Below are 25,482 nucleotides of genomic sequence, written 5' to 3'. Positions count from 1 at the left end.
CTTGATTCTACTTTGAGTGACTTCTAAAAGATTAAAACGAAGATTCACTAAACTTTGACATGTTTGTCATATTGGAGTGCTGGTGACATCTCTTTACAACGATCTTTACTTGATGCAGCGCCATCCGCAGTCATTGCGAGCACCCATTTTTCTCATGGGAAGTCCGGTAAGGTGTGCTACAGGTCTTTGGACATCTTCCTAATGAGGACCTAGCAGCGAACATACATTTCTAAAAAAAAGTAGAACAGGGAAAGATTAGAACCCCTGTCAGGCTTTTCCTTCCCTCCCAGGAACAGCCGTTCCCCAAGTTTCATGTCCTGTGTCACTGAGACAGGAAGTGAACGTAGGAAGACAGGAAGTGCACGCTCGATTCAAAAAGAAAATGAAAGCTTGGATCAGTTATTTAATTTTTCAGGAATGATACATATTTCAGACAAACTTTCCAGCATCAAAATGTGAAGTAGAAGATTCCTCTAGGCGGTGGGTGACAACTAAAATACACAACACTTTAAAAAGAAACAAAGCAACTCTTTGGATATATCCGTATGGGGGGAAACTATTAATTTCACCAGGTCTAATGTATATTTCCATTGTGAAATAAAACAGTCATAACTCTACACTAGTAACATGTATCTATATCCTTGGCCGGCCTTCTTCTCATGCAATATGATCCAACCCAATGTTTAAAGAAGAGTTACTGGCGGATGAAGGATGTGCAGCGGGGTTCACCTGCATCTGTCAGCAGTCACGGTCACATGATACGCCGGGTCCACTCAGATCTGAAGGAGACAACATGGCAGCCTCGCATGGAGACACCTCTGTCAGCCTCACATGGAGACACCTCTGGCAGGACCAGCCCAGGTACAAACTACAGAGAGATTTACTGCTCTCCACAGACAGCGAACATGGTAGACATCTGGATCCGTTCCAGTTTTTTTAATCCTCCAGGAAAACGTGATAATAACTCACCATAATATGATTCTAACGCTGACGTTTATTTTTATTATTACCAACTTGTCATAAGTTTAAGCGAGTAACTTGCAATTTCAGGTTTCCTGAGGGAGCAGGAGCGGGCGTTGTAATGATATCGGACGCTGCGGTATCGGTCTCTCGCCACCTTCCCCATGCAAAACAAACAGATTCTGAAATTCACGGGTTTTGCATTTTATATACCTGACAATAACAAAATTTTGTCTTTCACTCTTGCAGATATTTCACCTTTCAACATCATTTATGCAGCTGGCCTCCGTACTGTAAATGACAGCATGTAGGAATAATATTGGACGCCAACATGGCCTATGGAATCAGGGGCGGAGCTAAAAGCAGCCATGTGCAATATTTAAACTCAGATTTCAAACAGAAGACCTTATGCTATAAATACCGATATCATTAAAGAGATACAGAGGCTGCTAGTGGTGACATTTCTGGCTGGAAATGCTAGTTCCCTGGCTTTACGTTGACCTCTTGCATCACTTAACCAGAACAAGTATATAGATAAGGATCAGTGGTTCAGAAGGTATTCAAAACAAAGGGGTCAACATTGGAGCCATGCACCTATAAGATCAGCAAAGGCAACCTCTATATTCCTATATTTCTTCACTTTAAGCTCTGAGAAGCAGACATTTAAAGGAAATTCCACCTTTTGCAAAGAAATAATAAATACACACTTTACAAAATAATAAAAAATGTGTGTTTACTATTTTTTGTCATAGGAGTCAGTGAAGCATTTCAACTGCGATCAGTAAATCACAGATGCAAAGCTCTGGACCACTGCAGACTGTTCCCCCCATCCATGTCCATACATTGCTAGGGACATACAGTAACATGGACAGGAGGAGGTGTCAATGGACTACAAGTGTGGTGACATCAGCGCACTTATATTCCATTGAGAACACTGCCACAGGGGCTGATGTAGTGGTTTCTCCATTCACAAATCGTGTCAAAGCATCTGTGAATGGATGATGCCGTTTTGTGGGCGGAGCCACACCCAGCAGTGCCATTCTCAAAAAGGTAAGTAAGCCTGCTGGGAGAAGAACCCTGTGATCCTGGTAAGTGTTGGTTGGGAGGGTTGCAATCTGACCATGTTTCATGTTACACCCTAAATATGAGTGTAACATGAAACATGGTCAGAAAGCTAAACGTAGCCTTTAACGTGGAAATCCAGCGGTAACGTTTTATTCCCGTTTATCCTAGGAAGACATTGCAACTGTGCTACAGAAAGTTAATTCAGTCCACCGTTACTATGGGCTTTACATAATACACTGCAGACAGATTCAGCAAGGTTTGTTAGTGCTCTCATGAGAATTACAGATTCCTATGACATGTTCCTGTGTTGTGCAACCTCCCTCTCTGTAAACTACAGAGGGCGTTGCTTGGAACCAGGGAACCCTGCTTGCATTTTCACAGGTTCAGATTCATTGTAATTCAGAAACTAGGGATATAAGGAGAGGTGCACGGATGAAATAAGAATCAGTCTGTAACCTGGATACTTGAGTTAGTTCAGTTACAGAGTCTGACTTTATTATAACTTCAGTTCATCTGTAACAGGGTGCTTCTTTAACCAATGAGCATTTCCTTCTGTATCCCCCAGAGGTCCTCGTGCTGAAGTTATATATAGTCCCAGCACAAGTCTTGGCCTCCTTGCCATATCATCCATATTTTCAGAGAAAAATATCACACTTTGCACGGCCAGAACCTGGAACGTTTCATCGGGCCGACCTTTCCGCTTGCAGCCATGATGTCATTAGACTTTAAACCAGCACATAACTCACATGACGTAGACACAACAATAGACGGCTGACCGTAAAACATATCCAATAATTACAAAGCAAACACACTCTTTCATTTCCTGCCCAGCGCCCGCCTATCAACAGATGCCGCAGATTAGCAAGATGTTACAAAGTGCTCCGGTACCCAGAGTGACAATCTGGGGCTTACGTCTCCGCGAGGCGCCAAAAAACTTTGCTCATTGGTTTGGGCTTTCTTTCTCGCTCAGCCAAATATTTATCTTTCAGTTTCCTTCAAATCCTTGGCCTGTTATTCTAAAAGTTAGGATTGTTCGAAAGATTTGCCTTTCAGGAGAATTTTTATAGGACTGTAAAGTCACAAGTTACTCTCGGAAAGGTGTTTATTCCACCCTGGCACGGGCAAAAGAAATTCCTTTCAGCTTGAGAAGGTCGGGGCTGTTGGCAGCGAGTTCTAACCTTTCCGCAACCTTGTGATTTGTAGGTGTAATCGATGGAATGACGAGTTCTATTTCAGTAGAGTGAGGTAGAGGCAGTGTCACGGAGCCCAATAAAACCTACTTGTTTATCTTCGGCTTCTCTTCTTTCACCTTTATGCACTAACACAATGCCAACAACTCAATAAAAAAAAGCCCAGCAAGTCAGGTCATTCGCTGAGTTGCCAACATTAAGTTAGTGGACCTATACTCAGCCTTGCTTAGATGGATAAGCAAGAGGAGATGCGTGGATAAGGAAGAGCAACACAAGGGCTGAAATGCAGTCTTACCTAGAGAAAATGCTACTAAGGATTTCTCCAAGGATGGCCATGTAACCAAAGGCCTAGGCATTTGGTTAGGTGATCATCAGATAGAAGCCCTGGGCTCTTGGTCAGACTAGCACTGGGGGGAGGAGTGCTAACTAAATTGGCATGTTCTTCAGCAAAGATAAGTGTTTCAGCCCTTCTTATTCCTTATTTATATATCCCAGCATGACCGATAAAGTGGAACTAGACTCAGCCACCCTTATCCTTCAAACAGGACAGGGCAGGTCACTTGTGAATAATATGGAATGTACAATAGGCATTTGTTTGCTGCACTTTTGCTTAGGTGCACCTTGTCATCCAATCTTCAGCACTGTATGGCTGCAGGGAGGGACTGATGTGAATGTACACTATGTAAAACGCTGTGTAAATTGTCGGCGCTATATAAATACCTGTAATAAATAAATAAGAAAGCCCAGCAATGCCAGCCTGCTTGCTGGCACCCTGTGTATAAATGACAGAGCCAGACAGCCTCATATCTGCTAGAAGAGATATGGAGGGGGTGCATCCTTCCTCTGAGGCATTCAGCGGTCTGTGTAAACTGATTTTTTTCTGTTCTGCAGTAAAAAGAAAAAACATTTTTTTTTAAGTTTTAGTGCTGAGCATATACTAGAAATATATACAACCTTCTACAGTCCTTTTATACTTATATTACAAGAAAAGGACAGCCTGGAGAGAAAATGACCGGAGTCTTACAATAAAGTGGAAAGTATAAGAGTGGGGTTTTTGGAAAACAGAGTTAAAACTACAGTTTTCCCCTTAACAATCACACCCTGCCACCATATATTCCTTGTAAGCTCCAAATGTATTCATTGTGTTCTGTTCTGTCTCTATCAGATGTAAAAGTCAGAAGAAGATCACACGGCGCCAGAGGGACGCGACCGCGCAGCTCCAATAAAACAGAACCAGGTGAAATGTGCGATAACAAGGCTCCCAACGCAGATCTCTGAGAGGGCAGCTGGAAAAGAGCACACAAGCTAAGTCAAATATTTAACATGCCAACAAGAAACATCTAATAGGAAGCTGCTGAAACCTTACTGACGTATTGTGATTTCACCTTGATGGAGTACAGGATTAGTTTATTAAAGAGGCACAATGTTTAGCGGGTGCAGTATCTGGATCTGAGAAACACTAAGGCTGGCCATGCACTGTTAGAATTCCAGGGATCAGACAAAGTTATAAAGGTGGACGGCCCTGCCAGCTCAAAGCCAGGCCGAGTATTGCCAGCTGAACAGAGGCAGTCACTGGCAGTCAGAATGCAACAACCTGCTGGGGAGAAATCCATTAGAACAAAAGAAATCTATTAGTGTATGGCCAGCTTTACACAGCACTGTACTGAATTGGGGGGACTTGGTGGGGGCTGATATTGTCACCGAGCAGGTTATGGTTATATTATGGTGCATGCCCAGGAAGAGCGTCTCTAGATATGACTCCAGGCCTTGGGGAGAGAGATGTATTAATGGGAGGGAAAGGATCTATTGCAGAGGTAGGCAAACTCCGCCCTCCAGCTGTGCTGCAACTACAAATCCCATTAGGCATTGCGAGACTCTGAAAGCCACAGGCGTGACTCACAGAGTCACATGCATGATGGTATTTGTAGATTCAGTGCTGCCGGAGGGCTGGAGTTTGCCTACTCCTGACATTTTGGGTCACACAGGCTTTTGAAGAAGGCGGAAAACCGGAGGTAACGAGTGCTTCCGATAGTTCAAAAGCATTCATTGTGTTAGCTATAAATGATACACAAGAGGTATATCATACATCAGATCTAGAGGAGGAGGGTCCATCTATTTATGACCACAGTGATGTAAGTGACTGAGGAGGATGTATATATATATATATATATATATATATATAAGTGGAGGATTTGTATAATGAGGCTGGTTAGTTATCTTACCTGTAAGTAAAGTTGACCACCCACATCTGTCATATCAAGAACCTTATTGGAGGGCCTGCTTATATAATGCATCCAAATTACAACCAGCCTGGTAGACCCGTAACTACAGAGCTGGTAAATGTAGTTGATGAGTGTGTGCTCAGCGTAAGGCCAAACCCCATACACAGCAATGTTTACATTTTTATTAATCCAGGAGCTATGCTGAAAGCTGCTGATATGTACAATGAGAGTTGCACTTCCAGCTTCTCACTGCATCAGATTGGGGTCCATGATTGGCACCAGTTCTGGTGCTGTGCCTCGGTATCCTCCCTCTGCCGTGCCTCGGTATCCTCCCTCTGCCGTGCCTCCACTTCCTCCCTCTGCCGTGCCTCTACTTCCTCCCTCTGCTGTTCCTCGGCTTCCTCCCTCTGCCGTGCCTCTGCTTCCTCCCTCTGCTGTTCCTCGGCTTCCTCCCTCTGCCGTGCCTCTGCTTCCTCCCTCTGCTGTTCCTCGGCTTCCTCCCTCTGCCGTGCCTCTGCTTCCTCCCTCTGCTGTTCCTCGGCTTCCTCCCTCTGCCGTGCCTCTGCTTCCTCCCTCTGCTGTTCCTCGGCTTCCTCCCTCTGCCGTGCCTCTGCTTCCTCCCTCTGCTGTTCCTCGGCTTCCTCCCTCTGCCGTGCCTCTGCTTCCTCCCTCTGCTGTTCCTCGGCTTCCTCCCTCTGCCGTGCCTCTGCTTCCTCCCTCTGCCGTGCCTCCACTTCCTCCCTCTGCCGTGCCTCTACTTCCTCCCTCTGCTGTGCCTCTGCTTCCTCCCTCTGCTGTGCCTCTGCTTCCTCCCTCTGCTGTTCCTCGGCTTCCTCCCTCTGCTGTGCCTCTGCTTCCTCCCTCTGCTGTTCCTCGGCTTCCTCCCTCTGCTGTGCCTCTGCTTCCTCCCTCTGCTGTTCCTCGGCTTCCTCCCTCTGCTGTGCCTCTGCTTCCTCCCTCTGCTGTTCCTCGGCTTCCTCCCTCTGCTGTGCCTCTGCTTCCTCCCTCTGCTGTTCCTCGGCTTCCTCCCTCTGCTGTGCCTCTGCTTCCTCCCTCTGCTGTTCCTCGGCTTCCTCCCTCTGCTGTGCCTCTGCTTCCTCCCTCTGCTGTTCCTCGGCTTCCTCCCTCTGCTGTGCCTCTGCTTCCTCCCTCTGCTGGGCCTTTGCTTCCTCCCTTTGCTGTGCCTCTGCTTCCTCTCTTTGCTGTGCCTCCGCTTCCTCCTTTTGCTTTGCCTTGGCTTCCTCCCTCTGCTGTGCCTTCGCTTCCTCCCTTTGCTGTGCCTCTGCTTCCTCCCTCTGCTGTGCCTCCGCTTCCTCCCTTTGCTTTGCCTCGGCTTCCTCCCTCTGCTTCCTCCCACTGCTGTGCCATTCACAAAGCTCAGCTGCAACATCTAAAGATTTTAGTAGGTGTAGACTGGTGGGCTGATTCATCCCCTGCTTCTTATATGTTTTGGATACTCCAACAGTAAGATCCACCTGCCATGTTTCCCAACCTTTGTGTGTCAGCACAGCAGCTTGCAGTCACCTCTAGGGGGAGCGTGTCACAGGGTGACAATGCAGCAGCACAGTTGGGAGACAGTTGTCACCCATAAAGGGAGTCTGAACAAGGACCTTCATGGCAGGGTCACCAAGTATTCCTTTAATAAAAACTGCAGATTTTGAAAAAACGAAAACACTTTTTGAATTGACATGAATATGTCAAAGCTTATATGAGACATCATTGATGGGGTTTGCATCTACTTGATAATGATACAACCCGGCTTAATAGTTACACTTCAAAATACACCGTAGCCCTCAGCGTAGCCCATCTTGTCTTGGTTTGTATTGTAATTATAATGTCTTCCTTATATTGAAAAGCGATGTGCAAACTGTTGGTGCTATATAAGTCTTGTATAATAATAATTAGGGATGCACCAATACCGATACTTGTATCAGTGCCGAGCATTTGGGCAAGTACTCATACTCGCCCAAATGCTCTGATGCCTAGCCCGATACTTGAGCTTCCGGTATTAGGAGGCCAAGCAGTGAGTCATTACACAGCACCCGGCTTCCTGATTGGCTGGGAAGCCGTCTCCATGCTCCCTCGTCACCTGATGACGAGGGAGCATGGAGACGGTTTCCCTGGTGGGTGGTGAATCTTTACACAACGCCCAGCTTCCATGCTAATCAGGAAGCCAGGTGGCGAATCATTACAAGCCGCCTGGCTTCCTTAATGGGACTTCCGATATTGGTATACGGTACCTAAGAAAAACATCGGTACTCAATACCGAAAAAAATTTATTGGTGCATCCCTAATAATAATGATCCAAGAGCTTTGGGGGAATGTATCAAAACTGGAGCAGACAGAATCTGGAGCAGTTGCCCGTATTATCCAATCAGCATCTTTTTTCAAAATTTTCAGTAATTTTTCCTAATTATAATAAAAAATAAAACCACCAGTGGTGATGAAATACCACCAAAAGAAAGCTCTATCTGTCCCCAAAAAATGGTGTAAAATTCATTTCAGTACAGCGTTGCATGACGGAATAAACGTCAGTCAAAGTATCGCAGCGCTGAATACTGAAAAATGGCCTGGCCAGGAAGGGGGGTCTAAACACCTGGTCTTGAAGTGGTTAATTTTCAAAGCTTAACTGAAAATGAGAAGCTGATTGGTTTTGTCTGCTCTAGTTCCTCCTATTTTGTTTCCTTCCTTTTTTTCTTTATAAGGCGCACTAAGAAGTGACAGGTCCTCTTTACGAAACTGAATTTTAGAATGCAGAAACTGCGCTGTAAGTTATGTCCCATTCCAGTGTTCCAAAAAGTAGCTCCAATAGCACCCCCGTATGGTATGTAGGTAAAGCACACTACGGTATTTGTGTGATTGAAGTGTAAGATCACATACTGCCATCTGGAGACAAAACCTGCAAGCACACAGATCTCATCCCGAAGCATTATTATTACACGGGATGGTTTTCTGCTCTACTCAGTAGTCATGTGCAGAAGATTTGCTGTATCTTCCTGCTTTCTGCATACAATGTTGTGTTGGGGTCAGAGTCCTCAGTTTGTCTTGCCCCGGGTTATGACTGAACAATACTGTGCCATCTATGTGGCTGAATTGGACCAGAAATAAGTTGGTGATGTTGCACCATATCAGAGGGATTCCGGTTTTGTTTAAAATGAATATAACAAATATAGTTTCAGAACTTTGCTCCCCTATCTCCCTGACCTGCGGCAACATCTTCACCTGGGCTTCTTCTGGGCTTGGGATTTTCAGGCATCTTGAATGACATAACTCCCACGCATGGGCAAATGGTTCATACATTCCGGCACTGGCCTAGCCAGTCTTTACATATTGGCACTTTTTTATTTTCTCCACTGTCTGTGCACTTTACTTTTTGTGTCGGTTCTTTTTCACTCCACAGGACGGAGGGTGTGGGTTTTTGGGCCTACCCTGAAGTCTAGGTGGGGGGGGGGTGTGGCCATTAGGTGCCTTCCTCCCCTGAATCGGGGATTTCCCTTCGGGGGAGCCCTGGGGGGGTTCAGGGAAGGGCCCTGTCTCTTCGTGAGAGGGACCAAATCTGACACACTCTTGTGCACTTTTTTTGTGTTTTCACGTGTACTTTTTTGGTTCCCTTTTTGGGTGTCTGTTTGCACGCACTGCAGGCTTAAAAAAAAAAAAATTTAATTCCGACACTGAGGCAGAGATTTGCCTTTTTTTTTTTTGATAGATTATGGAATGGTAAGAACTTCCATTGGCTCTCTTTGTGTCCTGGAGTAGAGATTTTCCTTCACTTCCTTTCCCAAAGACACAACAGGAAATAAGCAGAAACCTCAGGGTACACAGATATCAACACAAGCCTTACGGTGGTTTTAAGGAAGTTGTCCAACTGTTGCAATAAATAAAAATAGCAACTGCAGCAACATTGATCTCATGATCGAAGAGCATTTACCAATGTTTGCAGTGGGGTGTGCAGAGCATTACACCTGTGATTAATGTGTTGTGGGTGCACAGGCCTCAGGTCTGTATGGAGGTCCAGACTTGCTGGAGGAAGTGGCGGTGCACTACAGAGCGATGATGAGGGAGGGATCGCTGGTTGTTCTGCAAAGTCCTTCTTCCGTGGTCAGTCATCAACAAAGGTGATTCCTTTACCTGGATGACGCAGCTGTGCATAAAATTCAAATACAATACTGCAGAGAGCAGCATCCTGCAATTCATGTAAAGGGGGTGGGGGCACCCTAAATATCTGAGCAGCATGAAACATCATGATGTACACACAAGTGGACTTTAACGTGTCCACACTCTATCCCGATGAAACAAAATGTGTTTAAAATAATTAGTAACATTAAAGGAAACTTTATTTTCTCAATTTAGAAGTGAACGGGCACCCTTGTAAACAATGGGATTCTTCTTTTTGTGGGTAGGGACAACCCAGATAGCATGCAATTGAGCTGCAAGTTTGAAAATGATTTGCTAAACTATTGCAGACTTGCCAAGCTTCACAATTGTGTGGCACAATTACAGCAAGTCTGCATTGCAAGTCTCCAGATCAACGTGCGTTACAAAAGTACTGTACACTTGCAGAGCTCTTGCTAAGACCCCCAGGACTCTTGCTGTAGACTTGCCAAGCAAATTTGCTACAAATTCAAAAAGTGTCAACTACCGTGTTTCCCCGAAAATAAGACACTGTCTTATATTTTGTTTGGCTCAAAAAAACACACTAGGTCTTATTTTTGGGGTAGGTCTTATTTTTATTTTTTTTAATGTACAACAATCCACACTTATTCATGTAGAAAAGTCTACATGTATTCATATACAAAAATATGGTGATCAGGGCAATCAGGGGTGCCGTACCTTTCCAAGAGCAATTTGCTAACCAATCACTGGCCAGAATGAGCGAAGCTTTCACAATGGATTCCTCACAGGCGGAGTGCATTCTGTATCACTCCGCCTGTGACAGGAGCCGGCGCTATAGAGGAAACATCGGCTTATGCAGCTCTGCTCCCTCCGGTGCCGCCTCGCTTCCTCTAGCGCTGGCTTCGTTGGCACCGCTGATTCTCTCCTGCCTCTCCCGCGGCTCTTCAAGTTCCCCCTTATGCCACCACCGGCCCTGGGAATGGTCACAACTAGGTCTTATTTATGGGGTAGATCTTATATTTTAGCAAGTCCCACAAATAGTACTAGGTCTTATTTTCGGGGAAACAGGGTAGAACTTGTGCTGCTAGTGTTCTGCAAGTCTACAACTAGCCAGGAATGTGTGCAGCAAGTTAGAAAGAATTACAATTTAACCCTGCCACAAGTTTGTGGCAAGTTATCCTTGCTTTCTGGGAAGGTGTGACTGGGTTCTGGATCATGTCACTAGAGCATTGTCATGCTGTAACCCATAGCAACCGATAACAGGCTGAAAAGCAGACAGATATTCTTCAGTGGTTGCCTGTGGTTTGCACATTGTCCTTTGTCTAAGAATTCGGCGGCCATTTTTCCGTATACTTAGAGGCGACAACTGGACTTGTCTCCGACAAAATGGCTGCCAACCGGAAGACCTCGTCTTTTTCTATTCTAATGACGCTTCTGCTGCGGCGGATATTGCGGATGCTTTTTCTCGTTACACCCCGCTCCTGGCGGAAGTTGGTGACTGCTTTCCCCGGTATATGTTCCTGGCGGAAGTCCTGGAATGCAGAGTTGTGTCGGTGCTGGCGGCTCCGGGGCGTGTAGGCCGCGGGGCCTGGGGCTGTGAGCGGCGGCTATAAGGGGGGTGGTGCTTGTAAGGGGAGCTTAAGCCAGGAACATGGCCACTCGCCGCCTGACCGACGTCTTCATATTATTGCGGAACAATGCCGCCCACAACAGGCACATTCTGGCCGAGCAAGTGAGTAATGGCGGCGGGAGGGCGCCCGGCCGCGGAGCGGTGAGTCTCCGGGTGACTAGACTAGAATTTGGTGTGACAGCTGCTGTGGAGGGCGGAGGAGAGGATGGGGCCACCGTGTATGAGAGGATCATGTGTAGTGCACATACCCTGTACTCCCATACAGGAGGTATCATATATACATACAGTATATGTGCTGTATTCTATCAGTCCCCAGCCTCTGCATCATGCAGAATATCATATTTATATTCTATAACATCCCCCAACACTGTGAGAGTGGCCCCATCCTCCCCGTGACCCCAGCATCACGTAAAATATACATTCATAATATTTTACCCATCTATATCATGTCCTCAATGCAAAGTGAGGGGCCCCATCCTCCCTGTGACCCTGGCATCATGTAGAATGTCACATTCTTAATATTTTACCCATCTATATCATGTCCTCAATGCACTATGTGAGGGGACCCTATCCTCCCTGTGACCCCCAGCATCATATAGAGTATACAATTTATAAAATGTACCTGTATAATGTCCCCAGCACTATGTGAGGGGTTCTCTCACTGACACCAGCATAATCCTATCCATATATTATATTGCTATAACACCCTCACCCTTCAATGACCCCGACATCATATAATACCTCTATAACATCCTACTGCTCTATGTGTGGGGCTCCATCCTTCCATGACACCAGAATCATACAGAATATTGTATTTGTACCATTTCCCCAACACTTTGTGAGGGGCCTCATCCTTCCCGTGACCCCAGCATCATGTAGAATATCATATAACATTTTACCTGTGTGTGTATATAACAGCTCTCTATTGCCACACATCAGTGTAATGTTGATGTTCTATTATACATTTTATAATGACTGTATAAAAGTTATGTGTGTGTGAAGAGTTTTGCATCTTCTATTAACCTTATATAATGTAATGTATTTTTTAGGATTGATACAGAGCCCTCATCTCTTGTAGCACTGTATATAGTGATACAGATAGGGGAAATAGAAACGCGTACATTGTTTTTCCTTTAACTGAGATAAATACACAATAACCGGATATTGTAAGGGAAAGAGCCCCGTCCATACAAGCTGACAGTCTAGAGCAGCGGTAGGCAACCTGCTGAAACTTTGACAATGCATTCAGAAATGATAGAATAGTGCAGTGTGAATGGCTGCAGGTTCCCTCCTATCGGGTCTCCTACATGAGATCAGTTTCAGGGGCAATGTTGTGGCTTTGGGTTTCCACCGTTTGTTACATAAGCCTTTGTGAGTAGCCGGTTCTCACATTCACACACAAGTCCTCTTACAAGGTTACAAATGGCAGTTCCATGAAGATCTGTCGTAGTTGCATTAATAGCTTTTGTGTGCACACCTGTCTGAGGCGTGACCGGTGAATGTACCAGTCACCATGCCTGTCACCCTGTAAATAGGGGATGCTGACGTTTCTGTGTTCTTACTTTTTTTTTTTTTGCTCCCTTTGCTGTCTACTCCGAGGTACACTGTGTATCACAACATAGCGATGTAGAACTTAGTGCTGTAGCTTTGCCTACGTAGCTGCCATCTGTAAAAGCGGCTTATTTGCAATAAATGTATGGAAAGCACCTCCTAAAGCCCCCTTCACCCAGGCACTGTACTTTTCATTCAACATGGAATCTGTGCCCAGATCTTGCTTCTTGGAGCAGTATGGAACAGATGGGGGGGAAAAAAAAACTGAACTAACTGGATCCATGTTAACTTAATGGGCAGATCTGTCAACAAGAAAATCTGCTCAGTTTTTTTTTTTTTTCTTCTTTCTCGACCTGGACAGAATTGGGGGTAATCAGATGTAAATGGCTCCACATCTGTTCACGTCTGGCTGCCCATAGACTAACATTGGGCTTTCCTGAAAAACTGACAGGTGGATCTGAATGGACTGCCTGTGTGCAAGGGGCCTCAATGCAGTTCTAGACAATGTTTACATCTATATTAACAGATACCTTCAGTGCAGCAGTTTTTTTTTTTTTTTTTTAACCAAACCGAACCGCTGTTCATGTAGTCACCACTAAAGGTCTGTGCGTAATGTACACAGCAGGTGCTGCTTTTGACTGCCATCCCTTGACCAGCTGATCGAAGGAACTGGTCGGAAAATCTTCGAATGAACAGAGGCGGCAGCCAATGAGCTGCTGACTTTGCTCGGGTACTCTGACACTGGCCGACATCAGAATACAATGAAGACAGCGGGAGATTCCTCCATCAATGCTTGTAAGTGCTGATGGAGGAATCTATTCTAGAACAGTGTATGGCCAGCTTAACAGTCATGGACATGTAGAAAAATCCAACTGACTCCAGTAATCTTGGTGTATGTCCACCCAAAGCATTTTTCCTAGTTTTGGAATGCTAGAACCCGTGTCAGATTTGTATTTCTCTGTGCCCCTGCTTTAGATCTCCTTTCACTTCCTGTATGGTGAAATTGTTGTCATCAGGACAGGAAATAAGAGTCAATCTCCGTAATTGAACACCAGATAGCAGTAAAAAGCACTGATTAGAAAGGGCATTGGGGGACATTTTGTAAATGTCACGGCATTGTCTCCATTCGCTATCGTGTTGCAGCAGGTGTAAAATGCTGTATGTAAATGGAGGTCCGTTGTATGAACTAAAGGTGCCCATACACTCTGCGATTATCACGGGAAATCCCGCGATCGTACGATAATCGCACAGTGTATGGAAGGCGTGCAACCGTTTTTACTGTACGGTCGCACGTCTTTTGTCTTAGGAGCATGCTAGAAAACCAGCCGAGAATCGTACGATTTTCGGATGGTTTTTAGCATGATCGTAAGATCAATGCCGCACGCACCGGTGTGCGCATGCGCATACTGCCCGTTCAGCATTGCGGTCATCGGAAGCCCGCCCCTCAGGGGAGCGGGGTTGCGATGATCGCAAGTACGATCTGCCTGTCCAAGATGGGCAGATCGTACGTTTTTTTAAATTACTTTACAACCATCGCAAGACTAAGGTCTTGCGATGGTTGTAAAGTGTATGGTTACCTTTAGGGTCCAGCTGACAGGAGATAGGATCGTTAGTTCACTCATGGGCTCCATAATGTCAGTTGCAGACTTTTTGGTTTTGAAATGCTGTAGAAAGTTAAATGAAACCTGATTGTGTTGCCTCCAATTGTGTAGCTTTTAATTGTTAGAGACCCCAGATCCCCAAAGCTCAGGCCACCATTAGAGATCAAAGCTTCCTACTTCCACTTGTGTGGCCACCCTTCCCGTCCTCCACACCCTTTATTTACCTACCAAATGCAACGGGTATCTTCACTGGTCATTATGCAGGTACAGCAGCAGAAGGGGGGCCAGAAGTGTGACCAAGAAGTAGTGGTAGCTATTTCCTCAGGGTTTTGGGGATCCAAGTGGGGCAGTGAAGATATTAAAATTGGAGCTGGCAGGTGCTTTCTATAAGGATCGGGACATGTTAGAACAACACTTTAAAGAGGAATAGTGGAGGAATTTAGTGTCTCCCAAAACAGTTACTTTCAAGGCGTGCCAGTGTGCTTATTTCAGCTCTCAACCAAACTTTCAAGCCCTCAAATGTCTGGTGTCACAGCTGATCACATGTTCAACTGCAATCCAGATAAAGGGCTAAGATGGCACCTTCCTTGCCTGTAAAGGATGGGAGGATGTAGTTATAAAAGGAAAGGGCTTTTAAAGGATACGGCTCTCTACAGTGACAGGGGAGGGGCTGGATTGCCCTCTCCCCACTCCGATCTGACTGGCGGAACGGACGGGGGAGGGGGCGGGTACAGCTGGCTCTGCCTCTAGATAGGCAGAGCCAGCTGTCACTCACGCAGCTGGGCGGATCCCGTCATCTACGTCGGGATCCGCTCCAGGTGCGGCATCTCAGTATACCGCGAGCTGTAGCTTGCGGTATACTGAGCTTAGGGTAACGGGAGGACGCTAGTTTGTGTCCTCCCGTTACCCTAAGGAGAACTATGGTGAAAAACACTGACCCCATAATTCTCCTTTTTAATATCTTGTGCGCTCTCTACAAATGCAAGCAACTGCCAGCTATTTCCATGTTTTTGTTGCCTAATCAGCCCATCAGATTCTGATTGTGATAAGCCACACAGTAGTGATGTAGTATGTTATAGGTTAGGCCTGTTGCCATGCTGGTGCTTTTTATGTGTTGTAAATCACAATAAGCAAAATGTAAATTGGTGTTGGTGACCTTCTAATAATTGGCACTGATCTTTGTTCTTTCTGTGTCTGTGCTGCTGTCTGCCCTTTGTCCCCTCTTCCTTTCATCTGATGGAACTGCAATCCAGGAGCTCGATGAGGTATAGTGTCTTCCGCTAAACCTGATGTTTGATCTGATTTTGTATGTTCTTTCATCACCTCGATGATTGGTTATCATTTTTGTCTAGCTGTTTTTTTCCTTCCATTGATCTGTGCTTCAAGTTTATTTTCCCAGCGAGGGAATTTGACATCATCTTGCAAGTTATAAGTTAATGATAGTATGATCATTCCACACACTAGCACAGAGCATGCTCACTGTACCTCTGATACCATGCCCAGGCACTGCAGATATGTAAATATTCATCTGGAGAATCATTCAGTGTTTTCAGGCCTTTTGTTTTTTTTAGAAAAAACGCACATTTTTGATGTGAATAAGTATGAGTATGCTGGATTATCTGATCTGCAAAGATTCATGCAATTCATAAACTGATAGATTTGCAGCAGATTGGCTCATTGCTGAACATATTCAAGCAAATGTAATTGTTGTTATTGGCCAATTTGCCCAGTTATCATGATCAGTTTGCAGATCTCTACTAGAGGAAGACATGTTCAGCTAAAATTATATACCTTTCTTAAAAAAAGTGTTTGTGCTCACTGACCGTTGTTCTTGGGGTGAAGGCACCATCACCAAACAAGCAGCCATCTTGGTGTGTTTACCTAAAACATGGTAAGCGAGTACACACAGTTAATTTCCTCATTGACACTGGAGAATTTGGATTTGGCATTTGTGCTTTGCACCAAAACCTGACAGCTGGAGTTTACTTTGGGAGCTTCCATGTATAATGCCTCCTATTAACAGAGGCGCACTGCAGTGAATGGGAGCGGCATCCTTGATGCCATTGTCTGCATAAGTTTATGATGTTTCGGGATCACCTCAAATAAAGCTAGGGTCTACATACACACAGCATTAGTCAGGAACTGCATAAAAAAAAGTCCAAGAAATTGGGCAAATCTTGGTGATGGTTCCTGGTAGCGATGCACCAATACCATCTTTTATTCGCTGATAACTTTCTTCTTTTTTGTGTGTGTCATGTGACAGTTTTTCTCAAACCATATAGACTAATTATTATTCATATAGCACCAAGAGTTTGTGCAGCGCTTTACAATATAAGTAAGACATTACAATTCAAGACAAGATGGTAAGGAGGGCCCTGCCCGTGAGGACTTAGACTAATGATTTTAAGACAGTTGTGGAGCCCCAGGGCCTGGTCGCAGTTGCAACCACGGTAGTTCTGCCACTGACTTCAAGCTGTAGAGGGACTACAAATCCCCAGAAATACATTATACAGAAATGCAGAATGGCACCGGCTGTAGAAAACTACAAACCCCAGCAATACATTATACAGCAATGCAGAATAATATGTCTGCTATAGAAGACTACAAATCTCGGCAATACATTATACAACAATGCAGAATAATAGTAGTATTCTGCATTGCTGTATAATGTATTGCTGGGATTTGTAGTCCTCTTTAGCTGGTGCCATTCTGCATTGCTGTATAATGTATTATAATAATACCAGCCGCTATAGAGGAGTACAAATCCCAGCAATACATTATACAGCAGTGCGGATTAGTATATGAATTTGCTACATACACTACTGCTGCTCTGATGCTGGCCTGATGTCTCTGGTGGAGGGTCTCAGCAGGGGCAGATGCGGAGGGTCTTAGCAGGGGAGATATGCAGGTCGGCACTATAAGCATGCACTGTGTTGTCCCCCAGAAGGCTGTCGTGAGTTCCCCAGCAAGTGCAGGACCTCAGGCAGCCGAATCAATTCAAAAATGTAAAGTGCCGGTATCGGTTTTTAGTATCGGGGCATTTTCACGAGCACAAGTTCTGCCCGGTATCCGTATTTGTGCATCCCTAGTTCCTGGTACGAACAACAAATGAAAGCGCAGCTCTCCTGAAGTGACGAAAATGTTTCACCTACTCCCTCCTACACAAGTATTTAGGCCCCCGCATCAAATCATGCACCACAATGACCCCTGCATCAGTGTAGACTGTGTGTGTGTGTGTGATCTGATTAATTTTTGTTTGTTCTTTGCAGCTGGAAGATGACCGCATGGCCTTGGTGTCGGGCATTAGCCTGGATCCAGAAGCTGCCATTGGTGTCACAAAGCGCCTATCTCCAAAATGGGTGGATGGAGTGGAGGAGGTAAGATTCCCAATGCTGAATCTGATCCTTAGATTGGAGGGGGGGTGTATTTAGCTGTGTGTATGGAATCCAGCTTTAATGGTTTGTTATATTTTCTTACAGTTGAACTATTTATCTAGAACATTTTAAAGGCGGCTCACATTTGATGATAAATGATTCTTTCTTTGTTTTAGATTAATTATGATCTCACACGTATTAAACAGAAGATGAAGGAACTGGCCAGCTTACATGACAAGCACTTAAACAGGCCGACGTTAGATGACAGCACAGAAGAGGAGCACGCTATAGAAATCTCCACTCAGGAGATCACACAGGTAACACCATGTGATTATACTGTCGTTGCTTCTGGGATATATGTGGCTGTTACTCTTGCTGAATGTTTGTGCTCTCTTCTAGATGTTCCACCGCTGTCACCGGTCAGTGCAGAGCCTACAGAGCCGAATACGTAACTGCACAGAGCAAGAGGAGCGGTTGTTGCGTAATGTGGTGTCCTCACTGGCACAGTCTCTGCAGGATCTCTCCACCAACTTCAGACATGCTCAGTCTGGATATCTCAAGAGTATGTATCATTCTTAGAAGATGAGCTACAGGTTATTTACTAAGGCTATAGCACAGAATGTGCTGCTAGAGTTAAACCAGCCATAGATGAGATGATTGTCAGCTGCTTGGGCAGATTATGATAACACAGATAATGTCTGTGGGAACTTTACATTCTTCTGACAGAGAAAAATCAATCCCAAATGAATTTTGTACACAGTTGTTTTTACCCTGAAATTAGACAAACATTCGAGTTGTCAGCTCTGCTGTCTCAAACAATTGTGTATGCTTCTACCCATTCCACACAACAATCATGTGGAAGATCTGACCTTCAGCTCAAGGCTATGGGTAGTCTTAGAGCAGGTGTAGACAAACTCCGGCCCTCCAGCTGTGGTGAAACTACAAATCCCATGATGCATCTCTCTCCGGGAGCCATGTCTGTGGCTGCGAGAATTTTGCAATGCCTCATAGGTTTTGTAGTCCCACCACAGCTGGAGGGCCGGAGTTTGGCTACTCCTGTCTTAGAGCAATCAGTTGGACAGTCCCTACAATGTGGTTGTTTCAGGTTCATGTTTTTAAACATGCCTGTAGCCACAACTTTGTTTTTGGATAGTATAGGACAGGGGTAGGCAAACTCTGGCCTTGCAGCTTTGGTGAAACTACCAATCCCATCATGCATTTGCCTCTGGGAGTCGTGTTTGTGGCTGGCAGGGTCTTGCAATGCCTAATGGGATATTTAGTTGCACCACAGCTGAAGGGGCAAAGTTTTCCTAAATTTGGCTAGAGAGACACTTTAAATGAGACCTTGGCAAGTTTCTACTACACAGATCTACTCTGTATATCAGAGCCCCAACCCAAGCTTGATTTCCACAATCTGCACCCAAGACTCAAATGTGGGAACAAAACGCTGTCACATTTTGCAGTATCCAAGCTAAAACTTTTTCTTTACTTCTGGATAAAATAGAAAAGGGTTAAAAGTAAAGGCAGATCCTCCCAACATGACAGCCGGCCTGAGCTCACGTCCCAGTATGTGAGTAACATTCTGTCCTGCAGTAAGGACCACCCACTGCCATCAGAACAGACAATAAAGGGCCCATGACATCACTTGGCCACCCATAAGACACCTGAAAATGAGGTACATTACTGAGGGACATTTTCTGAAATTAGGGGGTGCTGGAGATGGACTTTAACTGCATGTATGCCAGTCCAACATGCCTTTGTTGGAAGCACTTGTCTGCACAAGTTGCCACATTTTGTTTTTGGGAACTCGTAACCTAGGTCTATGATATGCAAATTAGCCAGATTGGGGTGTTTTTTTAATGTTCTCTTACGCAGATCAGCCAACAAAAAGTATAATAGTTTCTGACCATTTGTGTGTAATTGCTTCCTGACACGTTCATGTTATAATTTGAGCAGTCACTGTCTGTTATTTGGTTATGAAACCATACTACAATCTTTTTATGTGTAGGAATGAAGAATCGAGAGGAAAGATCTAAACAATTCTTTGACACGTCTGTCCCCCTCATGGATGATGGAGAGGACAATACACTGTATGATCGGGTAGGACTTTGTTTAGATGTCTGTGAGAAGACTGTAGATTGTTTGTTTTTTAGACATTTTAAATGACTTCCATAATGTGAAGTAAAATGGTATTTGAAAACGTTGACCTGTTGTAGAGGAAATTGTTATGGTAAATGAATCGTAGTTTACCTCCTAGCTGTTATTTCTTCTTCCTGAGACTTCTTTTCCTTCCCATCTGTTAGGGCTTCACAGATGATCAGCTAGTTCTGGTCCAGCAGAATACATTAATGGTGGAAGAACGGGAGAGGGAAATTCGTCAGATAGTACAGTCCATCTCTGACCTGAACGAGATCTTCCGAGATCTGGCAACCATGATAGTGGAGCAGGTACGGCCCAACCACTCTTTAACATTGTCTGTTCTTCTAAAGACCTCCCGCTAACACAAACTCCTGTGTGTTTTCCTAGGGTACAGTTTTGGACAGAATAGACTATAACGTTGAGCAGTCTTGTGTTAAGACAGAAGAAGGCTTAAAACAATTGCAAAAGGTAAGTGGTGTCTTGTTTTTGTGCATCTGTGTAAAGGGTATAGGGTGATCACACGATGTTCTGACCCATCTGACAATGTGCATGACGATAAATATAGTCACATGCAACTTCTTTTTTAAAGGTATTTTTCCACACAAAAAAAGTTTATTTTGTACTAGTAGCTGGTGGTTATCTCTATCTGTAGCCCTCCAGCTTCTTGACGGTCACAATCTCACCTTTCACCTGCAGTGCCACATGCTAGACATGTGCGATTCGTTTCGTTACGAATTTTCCTGAAATTCCGAATTTCGGAGCATCCGAATGGCAGTTTCGGAATTATATACGAAATTCCGTTAACGAATTTCGGATCCGAATTTCTTTGAAACAGGAACTAATATTACCCCTGTAAATGAGGTTGAACAACATGACAAGATTTTTTTTTTTAATCCGAAATACGGATCCGCTGCTGCTGAGGGTTGCATTACAATACACAGTTACACACACACACAGGCAGGAAATACGAGATTCCGTTGATGTATTTTCGTTCCATTACGAACATTTGTTATATTGAAGGTAAAAAGCAAAGTACATTTATATTGGAGTGGATGGTAGTTTTTTTTAAAGTCCGAAATACGGAATTCGGATACGGAATCCGTTAACGGAATTCGTATTTTGGATAAAAAAACAACTACCACATCGACTCCTCCAATATTAACAAAGGTATTTTTGCTTTTTAACTTCATCATAACGAATGTTCGTAAAGTTACGAAAATGTGCCGAAACTAACGAAAATACGTATTTCGTACGAATCCGAATTGAGTTTCGGATACGAAATAATGGATATTACGAAACGGAACAAATTTTTTGAAGGCGCACAAGTCTACCACATGCTATTTAATCTGAGGTCACGGCATATTCATTTGGTATAATATTTGCCCCAGAGCCATCATTGCACTTTGAGAAGTCTACAAGGCAGGTGTCCCTAAGTTTTAAAACGGGTTGGGGCCAGAAGTTCCTTCTCATCCTATAAATATGCCCCACTACTTGCATCAGATGTGTCTGGTGACCTCCTCCAGTGGCCATGGCTTACACTGATTCATGTGGCTCCTGTTCTGTTTTGTTTACTGAGCTAGTGAACCACAGTATGCAGAAGTTCCAAGTCAACTTGAAACGTCTGCAACTGGGCCTATGGAGTCCCAGCTGCACTTACTGCTGGCTTAGAATAAATTACCTCAGTTTCCAAAGCTGGTGGCTGCTGGAGAGGGTTGCTCAACTGAGGTCAGTAGTGGGGCATATCTGTGATTAATGGGGGCCGCCACTTGTTGGGGAAGTTCTGTACTTTAAGAGTTGTAAAGGAGTCAAACACTGGCAGAGAATGTATTGTGGAAATTTCTTTTGCATCATCTTTTCTTGTTTGTTCTGTACCAATTATTAAGACATTGGTTATTTAGCAACTCCTTGGCCAGTATGATTCAGTATGCACATCACCAACAGAATGGAGGAAAATGTTGCTTGTAGCGGACAGTCAAGTTATCTTGTTCATTGAAGAAATCTGGTTACTCTGGAAGACAGGGCCACTTTACCCCCGAGTTTCTTTACCCTTAGTACATGACATGTTTACATACATTTGGGAATGACACACTTTATAAATCCTTTCTCTCTCTGCTTTTTTTTTTTCCAGACTGAGCAGTACCAGAAAAAGAACCGCAAGATGCTTGTCATTTTAATCCTGTTTGTCATCGTGATTGTTCTGATTGTCGTGCTAATTGGTGTAAAGTCCTAATAGGTCATTTTTAAGATTTATTTGTATTAGTTTGGACCTGCTCGTGTTTCTGACAACACTTCCGTTACTTTGTACAAGCTGGGGACACTCCGAAACGCCTGCAGCACTGCTGATGGTTCAAGAAGCGAACGCAAAGTCCGGGGGTTTATTTCATCACATTGGCATTCTTCCCGTTCAACAATCACTTCTAGTGTTTCCAGATGAGACAATGCGGACCAAAGCAACCATGGCCTAGCAGTTTGCACTACTTGTTTAAAAGGAACACTAGTAATTGACAACTGATTTGGGAATGAAAGTTCCAGTTATGTTTACACCTATAGTTCAGGCGAAGGGATGAATTCTCAGCTTGTCTGTCGGTCCATTATAAATCATCTCTCCTTTTCCTTACCTGTGGCAAAATGGAGGTTTTGATTTCAAGTATACTGGATTGAGATGTAAGCAGCCAAGCCCATTCTGAGGGAAATCCAAAGGCTCCTTGCTGACTTCTTTCTGACAATAGTAATTGCCATGCTGGCCCTGGCTTTCAGACTTTCAAATACTGGCCCAGAGCAGCCCCCTTGTTCTAGGTCAGTGACTTGGTAAGTATTGAAGCATGACAGCCAAGCAACTAGCATCTTCAGAAGAAGTCAGCAGCTGCCACACAGAGATCAGTTTCCCTTTTAAAAAGCAAATTTCATATGAAATGCCACGAGCTGGTGCAAATTGATAACATAAATAGGGAAGCGTTGGGCTCCCTCAGCCTATTTACTGGCTCTCCTATCTCACACAAAGTACTAGTTTGGCTCGCAAAATGGCTGCTGTCACTGTAACAAAGTGGCAGGTCCTCTTTAACAGATTAACTCTCGGTGTAATGGTTTTTCTTGGCTCTGCCTTTTTGAAGGTAATTATTCCCAAAGCAGCAGACTTTTACCGAGGCTGTAATGCTGCTGTGCCCTACTGGTGAAAATTGGTATTGCATCCTCTGTCAGCAGACTAGTACAGTACTATGATATTCTACCAGGATGGGCTTTGCTCTGCCGAGTAAAATGGAGGACTCGGTAGGCCTTGTCTTTACTATGAAGGGGGTTAATACTGCGAGGGCTCCAAAATATTGTAAAAACAAAATGTGAAATCCCTTTTTGGTTTTGAGGTGACCCAGAAACATTTGTCTTTACACCTAATATTCGGAAAATGAAACCCTGCTGCATCCTGGTTTGTGAATATTACTTTAAACAAAAGATTCCTAATATTTATCCTGAAGTGGACTTGTGCAGAGTTGATGTTTTGCTGTGTCTGAAACAGGAAAAAAAAACCCCAACATGTTTCCTACATTTTGACATCATCTAATTAGAAGTCCTGTAGCATTAATAAAGGAAATGGTTGCCCTTTGCAACCAATTAGATTATTCCTTCTCTTTTCAAACTTGTTCTGGATGGACATTTGGGTGCTGATTGGTGGCAGTGAGCCCAAAGCACACTTCTTGTAGAACTAGAACAGACAAAGAAGCCTTTTTTCTGCACTTTACAGATCAATCCATTTCCTTTCTGTTGTTGGCTGTTTCCTTCTTGCATTCTTCAGGTCACAGACTTTAATTGGAGAGCTGAGGGCTGTGTGAGGCCTCAACCCTTATCTGATATCCGTTGTGGTGAGACAATGTGTTAGTGGTAGAGATGCTACCTTTTGATGCTCACTTTTTGCTATCTTTGGTAGCAATTATCAGTCCCTGTCAGCCGATTTTCGATGAAGGTCCAGACTTCATACAGCCTTTGGGGCTCTCCAATGAAAGTTAATGAGCTGTTTGTAAATCACTGAACTCTTATGTGTAAGTGGGAAGAGTAACTACTTTCTGCTAAGCCCTTATCACTTCCAGCTAAATGAATTCCTACTACTCCTATTATCAGACCTTTTTCAGATCAATATGTTCCTTCAGCAAGGTGTTGAGGAGATTTGTGTATATTTGTAATTTATAAGATTGTAAGTATGAGAGAACCTTATTTTAATGGGAAGAGCTGTAAGCTTGTGTTCTGTGTTGCCTCCACTGTAACATATGTACATTATGGGAGAATCCTCAGTGCATGCTGGGTAATAGGGCTCAGGCTGCACTGCCCCGTGGAGAGCATGTATCATAGTCACTATTACATTGGTTGGTTGGATTGCGGGAACATGTCTCTGTCGTCCTCTTTCCACTCATGTTTTGTCATTAAACTGTTGGAGTGATTGTCTATTTACTGAGTGTCTTCTATGCCCAACACTGCAAACATTTAACTCTCTAATACCAATTGTACTACTGACAAGTATGCCACAACTCCTAAAAGACAATGCAATATTTACATAACTACGTCACTGCTGTAGTGCTATAGGGGGTATGGGAGGATCCACAGCATAGTGCTGGGGGAGCAAGAATCCAACACACCAGGACGTGATGTATATCAGCAGCAGGCATAGCTGTGCAAGGGAGTGAAGATTGGAGCTGCTGCCCACCGCACAAGAAGGTATTTTTCTTCTACTTTTACTAAGTGTCTTTAGGTTTATTTTGGTGAGTTAGCAATGGGGTCACTTTAAACATCGAGGGTAAGTTATCAAACACTGTAGCAGACAGAACCTGGAGAAGTTGTGGCTGGCAACCAATCAGCTTCTACCATTTCATTTTTTAAAGCCCAACCAAAGTCACTGATTGGTCACTATGGACATCTGCTTCAGGTTTGATAAATTCCCCCCATTGTGTTTATCATGTGTGTGCCCATAGTAAGAAATGGCTCTGGACAGCGAATGGTTAGGTACAAATCCAAAAGTAGTCACCAGCACACCAAAGCATATTCTGTCAATTCTTTATTGACAAAAGAAAGGTATGTCACAATATGTAGCAACGTTTCGGAACCATTTCGGTCCCTTCTTCAGGCAAACACAATTGACAGAATATGCTTCGGTGTGCTGGGGACTACTTTTGGATTTGTACTTTATTTGCGTTGGCACCCGCAGTCATTACAGCACCCACCCGATGTTTTGGGTTGTATCTGGTCAGGAGTGCGATGGGATTCTATGGACACAGGGATTTTACTAATGACTAGGTCTGATCCTCGTATCCCTCTTTCAGTTTTAGATTTCTGATGTTCTCGATGCTGCAAAATCATTTTAAAGGACAGCTAAGCCTAAATCTCAAGTTTTTCAAAACCATTCACTGATAAATAAGTGGTCAGGAATCATTTCCTCCATAGAACAGTGCCGTCTGTCACAGGTAAGCTGCCTTGAGGCTAAATATAAAAGGAAATTGGCTTGTAGTGAATTACAGACTGCTTGGCAACGTTCTATAGTGTCGGTTGTTGTGCAGATGTCACTTTTCTATGCAAACTTCTAAATGTTTAATTTGTTGTTTCATGAGATCACTTTGTATTGGTCTTAAAGAGCCATCGTTGGCTGTACAGCCGGTA

At 44.1% G+C, this 25,482-nt stretch overlaps 1 protein-coding gene across 5 annotated transcripts in view; it reads left to right on the top strand.

Annotated features, from left to right (window-relative positions):
• STX16 (syntaxin 16) overlaps nucleotides 1–22,386 on the top strand; it is a 29,295-nt gene extending 6,909 nt beyond the window's left edge. Inside the window, exons 2-10 of one of the 5 annotated variants that reach the window (XM_018574304.1) lie at nucleotides 11,188–11,321; nucleotides 15,586–15,597; nucleotides 17,602–17,709; nucleotides 17,883–18,023; nucleotides 18,106–18,268; nucleotides 19,715–19,806; nucleotides 20,010–20,153; nucleotides 20,233–20,313; nucleotides 21,974–22,386. In XM_018574304.1, the coding sequence (XP_018429806.1) occupies nucleotides 11,202–11,321; nucleotides 15,586–15,597; nucleotides 17,602–17,709; nucleotides 17,883–18,023; nucleotides 18,106–18,268; nucleotides 19,715–19,806; nucleotides 20,010–20,153; nucleotides 20,233–20,313; nucleotides 21,974–22,075 (963 nt within the window). In that variant the 5' untranslated portion in view covers nucleotides 11,188–11,201 and the 3' untranslated portion in view covers nucleotides 22,076–22,386. Of the gene's footprint in view, nucleotides 1–11,180; nucleotides 11,322–15,557; nucleotides 15,598–17,601; nucleotides 17,710–17,882; nucleotides 18,024–18,105; nucleotides 18,269–19,714; nucleotides 19,807–20,009; nucleotides 20,154–20,232; nucleotides 20,314–21,973 lie in introns of those variants that run through there. The other 4 variants (XM_018574312.1, XM_018574326.1, XM_018574333.1 and 1 more) reach the window with 4 other exon arrangements.
• Nucleotides 22,387–25,482: the final 3,096 nt, after the last annotated feature.

The sequence above is a fragment of the Nanorana parkeri genome, unplaced genomic scaffold (assembly GCF_000935625.1).
Source record: "Nanorana parkeri isolate BGI_ZX_2015 unplaced genomic scaffold, ASM93562v1 scaffold50, whole genome shotgun sequence".
In the NCBI taxonomy this organism is placed as follows: domain Eukaryota; kingdom Metazoa; phylum Chordata; class Amphibia; order Anura; family Dicroglossidae; genus Nanorana; species Nanorana parkeri.
Note: the sequence above shows the minus strand (reverse complement) of the source record. Positions and strands in the feature narration are given on the sequence as shown.